The 14256-nt window shown below is 41.8% G+C and overlaps 1 protein-coding gene and 1 pseudogene across 1 annotated transcript in view; one reads left to right on the top strand and one right to left on the bottom strand.

The window, feature by feature from the left end:
* The window catches only part of PUS10 (pseudouridine synthase 10), a 70542-nt gene extending 68940 nt beyond the window's left edge, over positions 1 to 1602 (bottom strand). The window contains exon 1 of the mRNA XM_049784761.1: positions 1471 to 1602. Within this exon, the coding sequence (XP_049640718.1) occupies positions 1471 to 1596 (126 nt within the window). The 5' untranslated portion in view covers positions 1597 to 1602. The remainder of the gene's footprint in view (positions 1 to 1470) is intronic.
* A 10985-nt stretch (positions 1603 to 12587) lies between these two features.
* Positions 12588 to 12687, top strand: LOC126025236 (uncharacterized; annotated as a pseudogene).
* The last annotated feature ends 1569 nt before the right edge of the window (positions 12688 to 14256 follow it).

Raw genomic sequence — 14256 nt, 5'->3', positions numbered from 1 at the left:
GTTTGATATATATATATATATAAAAAAAATAAGATAGTTGGTAATAGTATTCAGAAAAAATAGGGAAGAGACCCAGAAGGAAGTTTGCCACAATGAGTGAGGAAAATGCTGTTAGGGCAGAGAAGAGACCACTATTACAATTATAGTTGAAAATGATCACTCTGGACAAGAACTGAGTGCTAAAAGGCAATAAAATATGGGCTGGAGCAAGAGCACAGTAGGTAGGGCATTTCTCTTGCATGCAGCCAATTAAGGTTTGATCCCCATCATCTCATATTGTCCCCAAGCCTGCCAGAAGTAATTTCTTAGTGCAGAGTCAGAAGTAAGACCTAAGTACCACTGAGTGTGGCCCCGAAAACCAACAACAAAGGAGAAAAAGTGATATGCATAATATCCTTCAGTAAAAATATTGCAAACCAGTGTCTAAAAAAAATTTTAAGAAGGGAGAGAAAGAAAAGGAAAAACGGGGACCAGAAAGGTAGCCCAATGGTAGGGCATTTGCCTTGCACACAGTGGTTTCAGGACCAACAGTGGTTCAAATCCCGGCATCCCATATGGTCCCCAGTGCCTGCCAGGAGCAATTTCTGAGTGCAGAGCCAGGAGTAACTCCTGAGCGGCACCAGGTGTGACCCAAAAACCAACAAAATAAATAAAAGGAAAAAAATGTCTGCCATTAGAGGCATGAGGAAACTGGTAGTAGGAAGTGTACTTGTGAAAGGTGCTCACTGTATGAATGAAACTCAACTATGAACAACTTCGTAACAGTGTTTTTCACGGGGATTCAATTGAAAGTGTTTTCTGTATGTAATCTATTCTATATCAAAGTTCTCTATTACTATGAATGTTAAAGATCTCAAAGATGTCAAAGATCTTTTGTTGTTTCTAATAGTAGTTAATGATGATGATAAATATTTATTTTCAGGGGTTCAGATGGCAATATAGAAAAGAAAGAAAGAAAAGAGGCAACCAAACCCAAAATGCTTCCACTTAACAGATGAACACAAAACTACCACTTACCTTTTCTATTACACTGTTCTAGTCTCTTGTGAGAAGCACTAATTTCTGGGAATTTGTCTACAAACCTTTTGGAAAGATCTCTAAAAACATTCAGTGCACAAAGACGCACTACTTTAATTTTTAGATATAATAACTTAAGACACTTCTCAGACTTATTTTCTTATGGCAATCACAGTTGTTTTGGTTTTAATTATATAATGAAGTTATGGATAGAAACTTGCCCTCAAATGAACAGGCACCCATGGACAATATGTATAAACTTGTTAATCTGAAGACTAGAAAGATAGCTCAATGGCTAGTACATGCCTCCATACAGGAGCCTTGGTTCCATCCCTCATTACAAGTTTGACTCCCTCATCAGCTCCACAATCCCCAGCTCAGCAGAGCCAGTAGTTACTCCCAACACTGCTAGATGGAGCCCTGAAATAAAGCTAAACAAAACAAAGGAAATACCTTGGAGGTAAATTTATAAGGTGCATGAAAGTCCACACCACAGAATCTGAAGATACATCTTGGACAGGTACCAGAATTGAGCAACAATTGGGCCACTGGTTTGTTTTCCTCTGTCAGTGGAAACATGTTGTGTACTTGTAACTAGAAAAAAAGAATGAAAAAAGAAAATCAACAATTAGTGAGTTTAACTTTCACAGATAAATAGGCCATTTCATCATTAGAAATTAAAAACTTGCTTTTTATTTAGCAAACATTATTTTTTTTTTTTTAGTTTTTTTTGTTTGTCTGTTTGTTTGGGTTACACCCAGCAGTACTCAGGGGTTACTCCTAGCTCTATGCTCAGAAATCACTCCTGGCAGGCTCAGGGGACCATATGGATTGCCGAGATTCGAACCACCAACCTTCTGCATGCAAGGCCAACACACTACCTTCATGCTATCTCTCCGGACCCTTGCAAACATTATTTTATACTCTTCAAAATGCGCCTTATATGCATGCAACATAGTTTAAGGAAAATTTGTAAGATGAGCCAGGTAAATGTTTCTAATATTTTGGGGCCACGGCCTTAGAACAGCAGGTACTTACTTTACTTGCAGCAAATCTGGGTTCCCACCCTATATAGTCTCTCAAGCTCTGTAAGAAGTGGTCCTTGAGCAAAGAGTCAGAAGCAAGCCCCAAGCACTACCAGTGTGTACCCCTAAAATAGTTTCTAATATTCAAGAAACATTTTAGGTTATGATTATGTATTCTGGATTATGGATCAATGTAGTTTAATCAAGTTAAAAATAATAATATTGCGGCCAGAGAGATAGCATGGAGGTGGGGTGTTTGCCTTGCATGCAGAAGGACGGTGGTTCAAATCCCAGCATTCCTGGTTCCCCGAACAACTGTCTGCCAGGAACAATTTCTGAGCATAGAGCCAGGAGTAACCTCTGAGTGCTGCCACGTGTGACCCCTTCCCCCCAAAAATAAAAATAAAATAAAATTATTCAACATGGTAATACAGAGTAAAATTTAGTTTGTTTTGTTTGGGGACTACAACCAGTGATACTCAGGACTTACTCCTGGCTCTGAGCTCAGAGATCACTCCTGGCAGGATTTGGTGAGCAACCATGGTGTGACAGGGATCAAGCCTGGGACAGAAGAGTACAAGGTGAATGAATGCTTTGCCTGCTATACTATCTCTCCAGTCCCACTCTCCAGAGTAAACTTTGTTGTTGTTGTTGTTGTTGTTGTTGTTGTTTTGTACCATTCAGCATTAGTTGAGATCAGAGAGTAGGAAGTTCAATTGTTTTATTTTTATATTTGAAATTGAAGATGAATTTGCTAAGAAAAATCAGGTTGGTTTTAATATATAATATTTAATTAACAATGTAGTTTATCATAATAATGTTGTTTTGGATTGAGCCACAACTAGGAGTGCTCAGGGTCTCCTCCAAGCTCCTCTCAGGGTCTCCTCCAAGCTCCTGGCTCGCTACTCAGAAATCACTCCTAGTAGTGCTTGAGGAATCATATGAGATGCCAAGGATCAAACCAGAGTCTGCTTCAGGCAAGACAGTACCCACTGTACTATCTCCCCAATCCCTATTGTAATGCTATTTATCTTGAGATAGTGAATATAGTTGAGTGGGATTGTTGAATTGGGATCAATTCCCAACACCAAACAAACCAAAAATTTAGTTTATTATGATAAAGAGTTAAGTGGGTTAAAAGAAATTTATTAGGGCCAGAGCGACAGCACAGTGGGTAGGGCATTTGCCTTCACATGGCAAACCCAATTTGATCCCTTGAGTCCCATATGGTCCCCCAAACCTGCCAAGAGTGATTCCTAAGCAAAGAGACATGAGTAACCCCTGAGTACCTGGGTATAGAGACGGAGGAAGAGGTGGGGAGAGGGGGGAGAGAGGAGGAGAAGGAAGAGGAGGAGGAGAAAAAGGAGGAGGAGGAGGAAGAGATCAAAGAGAAGGAGGAGGAGGAGGAAGAGGGGGAAGAAGAAATTGAAAAGGGGCCAAAGTGATAGCAGAGTGGGAGAGTGATTGCCCCTAGTATATACTAACTTTTTTTTTTATTTATCTGGGTTTTTTTGGGGGGTCACACCTGGCAGTGCTCAGGGGTTACTCCTGGCTCTATGCTCAGAAATCGCTCCTGGCAGGCTCGGGGGACCATATGGGATGCCGGTATTCCAACCATCATCTTTCTGCATGCAAAGGCAAACGCCTTACCTCCATGCTATCTCTCTGGCCCCAATTTTTCCTAATTAAACAAACATAAACTATACTAAAAAATGAGAAACATCCAATATAAATATCTTATTATCAAAAAAGGGCAATAAAATTTAAATTTAAAACATACCAATTGGAAAAATATATATTCTGGTTAATTAATTGGTTCACATATCCTCAGAATTAAAAATAAGAGGAATCAGTAAGATAATTCAAAGGACTGAAGTGTGTGAGAATCCAAGGTCCAATTCCAAGCAATCGAATGGTCCCCCAAGCATCAACTGAAGCACCTCCCACATTCCCACATATTACTTCAGGAGTAGCCCCCAGGTATGGCCCCCAAGCCCATAAATAATAAAAAGTAAAATAAGAAGCTAGATCTAATTTATAAAACAATGACTGCACGGCAATGCTGTGGTATGGTACAATTGTGACAATATATCTATAAGACAGTGGTACATTTCTTTTGGTGGTGGGGACATATCCAGCAATACTGCAGGCTTACTCCAGGCTCTGCACTCAGGAATTACTCGTGGAGATTTGAGGAACCATGTGGCATACCAGAGATCAAACCCAGGTTGGTCACATACAAGGCAAACATCCTACCCATTATCTGTGTTCTACTATTGCTCTGGCTCCTAATCTTTTAATCTGTAGTTTTATAACTCAAATAAGCCTGCCTTTAAAATAGTGGATGAGTGAGGCTCTTACCAACTGCTTACTATGAAAATGTTTCCTGAAAAAAAATTTTTTTTTTATTTTGGGTCACACCTGGCAGTGCTCAGGGGGTTACTCCTGGCTCTGCACTCAGAAATCGCCCCTGGCAGGCACGGGGGACCATATGGGATGCCAGGATGCCACCGTCCTTCTGGATGTAAGGCAAATGCCCTACCTCCATGCTATCTCTACAGCCCCCCCAAAAAACATTTTTTTAAGAAAATGTTTCAAGGCTGAAGCGATAGCACAGCAGTAGGGCATTTGCCTTGCATGCAGCCAACCCAAGACAGAATGTGGTTTAAATCCCGGCATCCTATATGGTCCCCTGTGCATGCCAGGAGTGATTTCTGAGTGCAGAACCAGGATTACCCAGAGCACCACTGGGTGTGGCCCAAAAACCAAAATCAAAAACAAAAAAAAAAAGTTTTTTGTAATTAGTTTGTGTTTTGTAACCCTTAAAACTCCACTGCTGGACCCAGAGAGATAGCACAGCGGCGTTTGCCTTGCAAGCAGCCGATCCAGGACCAAAGGTGGTTGGTTCGAATCCCGGTGTCCCATATGGTCCCCCGTGCCTGCCAGGAGCTATTTCTGAGCAGACAGCCAGGAGTAACCCCTGAGCATCGCTGGGTGTGGCCCAAAACAAAAAAAAAAAAACTCCACTGCTTCCCAGAAAGTTTTTGTTTGTTGGTTGGTTTTGGATTTTAGGCCATACCAGGTGGTCCTGAGGGGTTACTCCTAGCTCTGCACTCAGGAATTACTCCTGGTTGTGTTCTGAGGTCTATATGGGATGCCAGGGATAGAACCCAGGTCGACTGCATGCAAGGCAAACATATTAACTGCTGGACTATTGCTCCGGCCCACCTGGCAAGCTTTTTAAATGTTAATAGCCATTTACCAGGAAAAGAGGATCCTTGACACAAAATAAAGAGGAAACAGGTATATTACTTTTTTTTTCATGAGGCCACACTCAGCAGTACTTAATAGCTACTCATGGTCACCAGAGCACAAAGTCAAGAACATACTGTCAGGAGTAGTGCTTGGGAAACAACATAGTGCTGGAGACCCAACCCAACCAGTCCTCCCACAAAGAATGTTCTATTCCCTTAAATGTCTCTCTGGCCTCGGCTGCTTTTGCCTCACACGTAGAGTTCAATCCCCATATGATTCTTTGAGCGCTACCAGGAGTGATCCCTGAATGCACCACCAGGTGTTCCCCCCACCATATCAGTTCAGGGGCCAGAATGATAGTTCAGAGATTAAAGTGCTTACCTGTCATATGGCCCACCCCAGTTAAAAACCTGGCACTACATGGTCACCTGAGCACCACCAGGAGTGAGTTCAGAGTCTACACTCTAAAATACTGAGCTCTGGGGCCAGAGAAATAGCATAGCCATAGGGCGTTTGCCTTGCAGTCAGCAGATCCAAGACAGACCAACATTCCATGTGGTCCTCGGAACCTGCCAGGAAGATTTCTTACTTCTTTTTTTTTTGGGGGGGGGGGCAGTCACACCTGGCAGCACTCTGGGGTTACTCAGAAATCATGCTCCTGGTTTGGGGGACTATATGGGATGCCAGGGGATCAAGCCGAGGTCCATCCTGGATCAGCAGCGTTGTGCTATAGCTCCAGCCCTGCCAGGAGGATTTCTGAGAGCAGAGCCAGGAGTAATAGCTGAGCGAGGCCAGGTATGGCTCCAAAACAAACAAACAAACAAACTATAAAAAAACAATAAGGCTGAAGTGATAGCATAGCAGTAAAGCATTTGCCTTGCATGCTGCTAACCTAAGACGGACCCAAGTTCGATCCCCCCCATCCCAGATGGTCCCCCGAGACTGCCAGGATCGATTTCTGAACCCAGAACCAGGAGTAACCCTAGACAGCATCGCTGGGTGTGGCCCAAAAACAACAACAAAAACTGAGCGCTGAGCATAAAGCCAACCCTTCCCCTTCAAAAAGAAAATATATCAGGGGCCGGAGAGATAGCATGGAGGTAGGGTGTTTGCCTTGCATGCAGAAGGACGGTGGCTCAAATCTCGGCATCCCATATGGTCCCCCAAGCCTGCCAGGAGAGATTTCTGAGCGTAGAGCCAGAAGTAACCCCTGAGCGCTGCCGGGTGTGACCCAAAAACCAAAAACAACAACAAAATCTGTTCAAGAATCTGACCACACAGAGCACCACCAGGTGAACCCCCACCCCACGCCCCCCAAAAAAAAGAAAACAATGGCCACCAACTCTTCTCAGGTATTCAGTCTGGTCTGAGTTTGTTACCTTTTGGGACCTTCTCAGAAGGGGTGGAAGCAGATTCCCCTTTCTGCCTGAAGGCACAAAATTCAGCAGAAAAGGCCTAAATTTGGGGCCAGAAAACTGAAAAGGCCCACCCAGTGACTGAACCTTCTCAGGAGGCACCAGCCTACTTGGCTGAACTCTGGACCTTCTTTCAGAATAGATCCAGACCAAGGCCCTTCAACACCCTGCCACAAGAAAAAACCATTGCCTCTGCCCACTCCCTCCATATTCCTGCAGAAAAAATGACCTGGCTCCTCTACCAAGCTCCAAAAGAAAATAATAGTTGCCAATATTTCCCTGGTAGTCTCATCTGGGCTGATTCCTCTGTGGCACTGATAAAAGGACCCAGCTCTGCAACTTAACCATATCAAACTGCCAAGTCACTAAATTTGTTTCAGGTCTATAAATCCTGGACCACACAGCCACAAGCAGCCCCATGACACCTCAAAATTGTATAGTAGTGTCAGCCCAGTAGTATCATAGGATATCTACCAACCTCAGCGAGCCTAAAGTAACACAGAGGCTCAACTGTATCAACCATAGCCCAGGAAATCCTTAGACACTGTCTTTAGTAATACCATGAAGAGATGTGACACCTATTTCAAATTGGCCCTTGCTGACTAAGTTTTGATAATTCTATTTGCCTTTGTGTTGTAACCAACAAGATGAAGTAAATTTGTTTGTGTCTGCAAGGAGGTAAGCTATATTGGTGGGTTGGAAATTGGGTCACTGGTAAAGAGAAGGTCACACAGGTGGTAGGACTGGTATGTGAATATTTAATGCCTGAAATAAACAACTTGGTAAATCATATCATAATTAAAAATAAAACTGTTGGGGCCGGGCGGTGGCGCTGGAGGTAAGGTGCCTGCCTTACCTGTGCTAGCCTAGGAGACGGACCGCGGTTCGATCCCCCGGCGTCCCATATGGTCCCCCAAGCCAGGAGCGACTTCTGAGCGCATAGCCAGGAGTAACCCCTGAGCGTCACCGGGTGTGGCCCAAAAACCAAAAAAAAAATAAATAAATAAAACTGTTTAAATCAGTTCAGCTGCCAAAAATCACTGGGTGAATATGTAAAGCTCACAGGAAAAGGAAAAGAAAACCAGGCTTGTCTGGACACATTAGTGAGAACTTTTAGACACTAGGATTGGGAAACAGATTGGGAAAGTTTATTTCCCCAGTTCATGCAAAGTCAATAAATGCCTAAGTCTGAGCTCTATGGTAAATTCAAAAAAATTACAAAGGGGCCTGAGTGTGATGGCTCAACATAGGAGCATATGCTGTACACAGATGCCTAGGTTTGTTTATTGGTACGATTCCTTAGAGGAACACCAGATGCAATCCTTGGGCACATAAACTAAAAGTAGCTCCTGATCATGACTGTTAACCCCCCATACAGCAAACAGAAAGTTTACACAGTTCAAAAACAACTCAAGTGTTACAAAAGTCTCCCCATGATCACTGCAAGCAAGTGTATACAACACCCAATCACCACAACTACCACCAGAGGGTGGGAAGGTAAAAGGACAAAATTACAGAGTATATTATTTAAAATAATGAACTTTTATATTATTGTTACTGTTTCCCATGTTATGAATTCCATTCAGCTGATATAATACTAAGAAGGGACTAAAGTTCTATGAGGGGCTGATATTCAACATAAAAAGTATATTCATGAGTGCATAGAGAAACTGTTTCTTGCTCGCTATCTTTTCACTATATATCTTCCCATTAACTAAGGCCCAGGATTTCATTTCATTCTAAATTTATCTTTGGGGCAGGAGGTAACTCAACAGGCCCAGACAGCTCAATGGTCTGAGTTGTCTGCACACAGGAACACTGGATTTGATCCCCAACACCAAATGCCCATCCTCCCTCTGTTACACTAATTGTAATCTCAAAACAATAAATCAATTATGTGCTGAAAGACACTTTGCATCAGGTTTCTTTACTGACTTATTTTTATTGAAGTGCTTTCTCCTTTTGTTTTTACTTAAAGAGTTAATAAAGTTTATGAAACACTGAAGCTGCCTGGTTCAGAAACATTGCCAAACCTGTTAAGAATTAGGAAATCTCCGGTTTTGAGTAATACTAAGAGGACCTGAAAAAGAACAGAGCAGGGCGAAGTGGTGGCGCAAGCGGTAGGGCATATGCCTTGCACATGCTGACCTAGGACAGACCACAGTTAGATCCCCAAGCATCCTATATGGTCCCCCAAGACAGGAGCAGTATCTAGGCACATAGCTGGAAGTACCCTAAGCGTCACAGGGTGTGGCCCGGAAAAAAAAAAAGAAAAGAAAAAGAACAGAACAGAACAAAATCTTCTGTGTGCTAGTAAGTTAATGTATGTACACGTCTTTAAGTTAATGTATTTACACATCTCTCAAGATCATTTTCCTCCAGCAACAATCTAGCAAGCTCTCAAGCAGGATGACATTGGGGTAGATGGGGCTTTAAATTTGGTTGCTTCAGGGCCGGAGAGATAGAATAGAATTAAGGCATTTGCCTTGCATGCAGAAGGTCGGTGGTGAATCCCGGCATCCCTAGTCTGCCAGGAGCGATTTCTGAGCATAGAGCCAGGGGTTAGGGTGTGACAAACAAAACCAAAAAAAAAAAAAAAAAAAGAAAAGAAAACAAATCTTGAGAAATACATTCCATGCAATAAGGTTTTCTTTGTTAGGATTCTTGTTTTTCAAACAAAATAAAATTCAACTCTGAGACAGAATAAAATGGTAGTCAACAGTGGGAAACGGAGTTCTAACAGGGTTAGAAAGGGTAAAGACAATCTATCTATGTATAATGGTATATGAAATTACTTTTTTCAAGACAATCTATCTATGTATAATGGTATATGAAATTACTTTTTTTTGTTTGTTTTGTTTGGGAGCCACACCTGGGGGCACTCAAGGGTTACTCCTGGCTTCTTGCTCAGAAATCACCCCTGGTAGGCATGAGGGACTATATGGGATGCTGGGTACAGAAGTCTGGTCAGCATTTGCAGAGCAAATGCCCTTCCCACTGTGCTATTGCTCAGGGCCCTGAAATGACTTTTGATGGCAACCATAATCTAAAACTTACAGATTTAAGATGTCAAATTATAATGCTATACAATGAAACCAATGTTATAAACAATGTATATAAACAATGTTAGGTTAAAAAAAATGTAGACTAGAGAGATAATACAATGTATAAGATGCTTGCCTTGCCTTCAGCCAGCCCATGTTTGATCTCCAGCACCATGGTGTCAAGTTCCTCTGGGAATGAAACCTGAGCACAGAGTCAAGAGTCAGCCCTGATTACTGGACAGGGCTTGCTGTATTGCCCCTTAATTGTGAGGTTTGTCTATAACATCACCTGAAAGCAATCCTCTACCACTGCTCAGACATTGTCCTGCTCAAAAGAGATTTCCCTTAACACTGAGAAGACTTAACAACAACCTGCTTACAGGAAAGGGCTTCCTGCATTGCCCTTTCATGGTGAGGTGAAACGAGAAGACACTCCACATCATGACTTCAATGTAGGACATGCAGATTCCAGAATCTTTAATACAGAAACATGATACCAACAACAGAGACTGTGTGAAAAGTGTGTTGGCACTACGTACAATGTCTTGGATCGGACGATAACTTGCCTGAAGCCTAGAGCTGGTCTTATGCCAGGAAACTTCAGGGGTAGGATCTCTTTATATTTAGGCCAAGGTTATTCCTTTCCATGCCTCTCATCTTTTGGTGGGCCTATGCAAACAATTGCCACTCTAACAACGTTTTTACTGTGCTTCTTTGACTCTAATCCTTAAAATGCACCCACTTAAAATTTGAGGTTAACTTAAGCTAATATTCATGTACATGGAAATGTAAAAAATACTATGCCTCTAATGTTAAAGGAGTTACGTAAATTTGATGGCTTTAGATTGCCTTGTGTGCTGTTAAGAAATATTATAATGTGCTACAATCTGGGGACTCGAGGGACAAAATAATTGCACATGGATTCTGTTTTATTTTATTTTTTTTTTTGGCTGAAAGTTCAAAGTTAAGATATCAGCAAGGGGACTTCTGAGAATTATGTTATGGGTGATTGTCCTTCCACTGTAACTTTACCTTGTCCTCTTTCTTTGCATCTTTTGTTCTCATAATTCAAAATAAAAAAATTAAAAAAAAAAGTCAGCCCTGAGCACAACTGAGTGTGGCCAAAAAAAAAGTACCCCCCCCAAAATTCAGATTCATTTATAATACAAGATTATATTTATTTATAATACAAAATTTATTTTTAAAATAAAAAGTTAACTGTTAATAGATTACATTATCTTCTTTAGGAGCTAAGAATACTGGGGGTGAAGCAATAGTACAGCAGGTACGGAACATACTTTGCGTACCAAATATTCAAACCTCAGCATTCTCTTTAATGCTCCAAGCAACACCAGGAGTGTAGAACCCTGAGCATATCCAGGTGTGGCAAAAAGAAAAGAAAAAAAAAAGAGTAGCTTGTACAAAGAAGTAGTAATTAAAACAGCATGGTAAACTATAACAAGCTAAACACAAAAAGGACTTGTTACACTGGTAGACCAGTGGGCTACACGGGATGCATGCTGAGAACTCTGATGAAGGGAAGTCAACACTAATGGTGAAAATGGCCCTATTTCACTGTCACTATATGTCTGAAACACAACTATGAAAGACTTATAATTCACAATGGACTCAATAAAAAATTTTAAAAATAAAAAATAAAATAGCATGGTATTGGAATAAAGACAACCCTCAGATCAACAGAATAGAGTTAAATATCCTGAGATAGACACTCAGCAATATGAAAAGTTAATCTTCACTACAGAAGCAAAAAGTATCAAGTGGACTTCATGCCTCTTCAATAAGTGTTGTAGGGAAAACTGGCCTTCTACCTGCAAAAAAAGTGAACTCAGACCTCATTCTAATGCCATGCATAAAAGTCTGATCAAAATGGATTAAAGACCTTGATATCAGATCTAAAACCATAAGGTATATAGAGGAAAACATAGGCAGGACTCGGCTTGACATTAAAGCTAAGGGCAGGCCCGGAGAGATAGCACAGCAGGCGTTTGCCTTGCAAGCAGCCGATCCAGGACCTAAGGTGGTTGGTTCGAATCCCGGTGTCCCATATGGTCCCCCGTGCCTGCCAGGAGCTATTTCTGAGCAGACAGCCAGGAGTAACCCCTGAGCAATGCCGGGTGTAGCCCAAAACCCAAAAAGAAAAAAAAAGCTAAGGGCATCTTCAAGGATGAAACAGCACTGAACAAGCAAGTGGAAGCAAACAAACACGTGGGACTATATTAAGAAGCTCTGCACCTCAAAGGAAATAAGGACCAGAAAAAGGCATCCCAGTTTGGGGAGAAATTATTTAGCACCAACACCTGATAAGCGATTAATACCATCCTACCCCATCAAAAAATGGGGATAAAAGATGAACAGTCTTCCCCAAAGAATTACAAGTTTTACAAATGGCCTGCGACACTCATCATCAGGGACATGCAAATCAATGCAACAATGAGATTATCATCTCACACAATAGAAACTGACAAACATTAAAAAAAAAAAAAAAAAAAAAAAAACAGGAAAAAAACAAGAACAACCAGTGCTGGCACGGATGCATGGAGAAAGTATTCTCATTCACTGCTGGTGGGAAAGTCTATTGGTTCAGCCTTTCTAGCAAACAAAATGGACATTCCTAAAAAAAAAAAAAAAAAAAAAAAAAAAAAACCTAGGAATGGAGCTTCAAATTGATCCAGCATCTCCATTTCTTGCAATATACCCCAAGAGCCCCTAGACTCAAAATAGAGAAAAGGTATTTGCACCCCTATGTTCCTTGCAGCACTATCCACAGTCAAAATCTGAAACAACCCAAGTATCCAAGAATAGATGATTGTGTGCTCACTTCAGCAGCACATATACTAAAATTGGAAAGATACAGAGAAGATAACCATGCACAAGGATGACATGCAAATTCGTGAAGCGCTCCATATTTTTTTTTAATGAATTAAAAAAAAAAATAAGAACCTCTCATAGAGCCGACTGGTGGAAGCAGATGTGGGGATGAAAATGGACCTTGGTGAAGGAATTGGTGTTGAAACATTGTAAATGCCTAAAACCAAATCATGAATAACTTTGTAATTTCACAGTGACTATGTAAAATTAAAAAAAAATAGTTTGAACAGAGACTGGAGAGATAGTACAGCAGGTAGGGTGCTTGACTTGCACCCAGCCAATTCGGGTTCAATCCTAGCACCTCATATAGTCCCTTGAAAAGAGTGAGGAATGATTCCTGAGTGTAAAGCCAGGAATAACCACCACCCCCAGCATTTCCGGGTGAGGCCCCAAAACAGTGCAAAAATAAAAACAAAGTAGTAGCCTGTATATAAAGTATCTACATAAGGAAAAACCAAGCTTATTAATGTAACAGGAAAACATGGTCATCAAGATATTAAATGTTAATATCAGAAGTATTTTTTACAAACATCCCAGGACATAAACTCAACGGAGCATGAACAGAATGCGTTAGTGCTGTAATTTAAAGCGATTAGAGTTAAATCTTAAAGAGCAGACAAGCACCATAGTAGGCAAAAATCGATATTAGATTCAAACTAGTGTGATAATATTGGAAAGACTTTAAAACAGACTTGGAACACAAGACATCATTTTGAAGTTACAGAGCAAAGACTCTGTGATGGCTTGACTGGAGAAAGCAGAGGTGTGTCAAGCTTTATTAAAGCCTAGGAATTTTAGTTTGAGTCCCTGATTAAAATCACAATGATTCAACCCTTGCCGAAATGCAAAAATCACTGAAAGGAGAGAGGTTTGAAGAGGACGAAATCCAAACTTGTTATGGACCTGCAACAAACACATAAAAAAAAAAAGGAAAAGTTTGCTCTTCCTTGGCCAGGTTCTAGAGATGGAAGTCTACAACAAGTCATTGCAACAAAGCCTGCTCCCAAGTGTCAGCAGGAGATCGAGTCCCAGCCTAGCCCATTTTTAGCTAAACGGGCTAATTGTTAACCCCATCTCGTCCATTAAGGGATCGCTCCTGAGCATAAAGAAGTGGATGGGCGGGCCCGGAAAGATAGCACAGCGGCGTTTGCCTTGCAAGCAGCCGATCCAGGACCAAAGGTGGTTGGTTCGAATCCCGGTGTCCCATATGGTCCCCCGTGCCTGCCAGGAGCTATTTCTGAGCAAACAGCCAGGAGTAACCCCTGAGCACCGCCGGGTGTGGCCCAAAAACCAAAAAAGAAAAGAAGTGGACGGGAATACTTTGGGCCACACCAGGTGACGTTCAGGGGTTACTCCAGGCTAAGCAATCAGAAAAGGCTCCTGGCTTGGGGGAACATATGGGACGCTGGGGGATCGAAACAGTCAGTCCTAGGCTAGCTCGTGCAAGTCAGAGACGCCTTTACGCCCTGCACCACCGCTCCAGCCCTCCCCCCAATTTTTTAACAACCAAAAGATTCGACTGTCTGTCTCCACGTTCCCGTGATCTTTTCATTCTCGAATTCATTTCTCTGCAGACGGGGTGTCTGCCCCTCAGCTGATGGATAAGGGGGT

Source organism: Suncus etruscus, chromosome 12, assembly GCF_024139225.1.
Source record: "Suncus etruscus isolate mSunEtr1 chromosome 12, mSunEtr1.pri.cur, whole genome shotgun sequence".
NCBI classification, from domain to species: domain Eukaryota; kingdom Metazoa; phylum Chordata; class Mammalia; order Eulipotyphla; family Soricidae; genus Suncus; species Suncus etruscus.
Note: the sequence above shows the minus strand (reverse complement) of the source record. Positions and strands in the feature narration are given on the sequence as shown.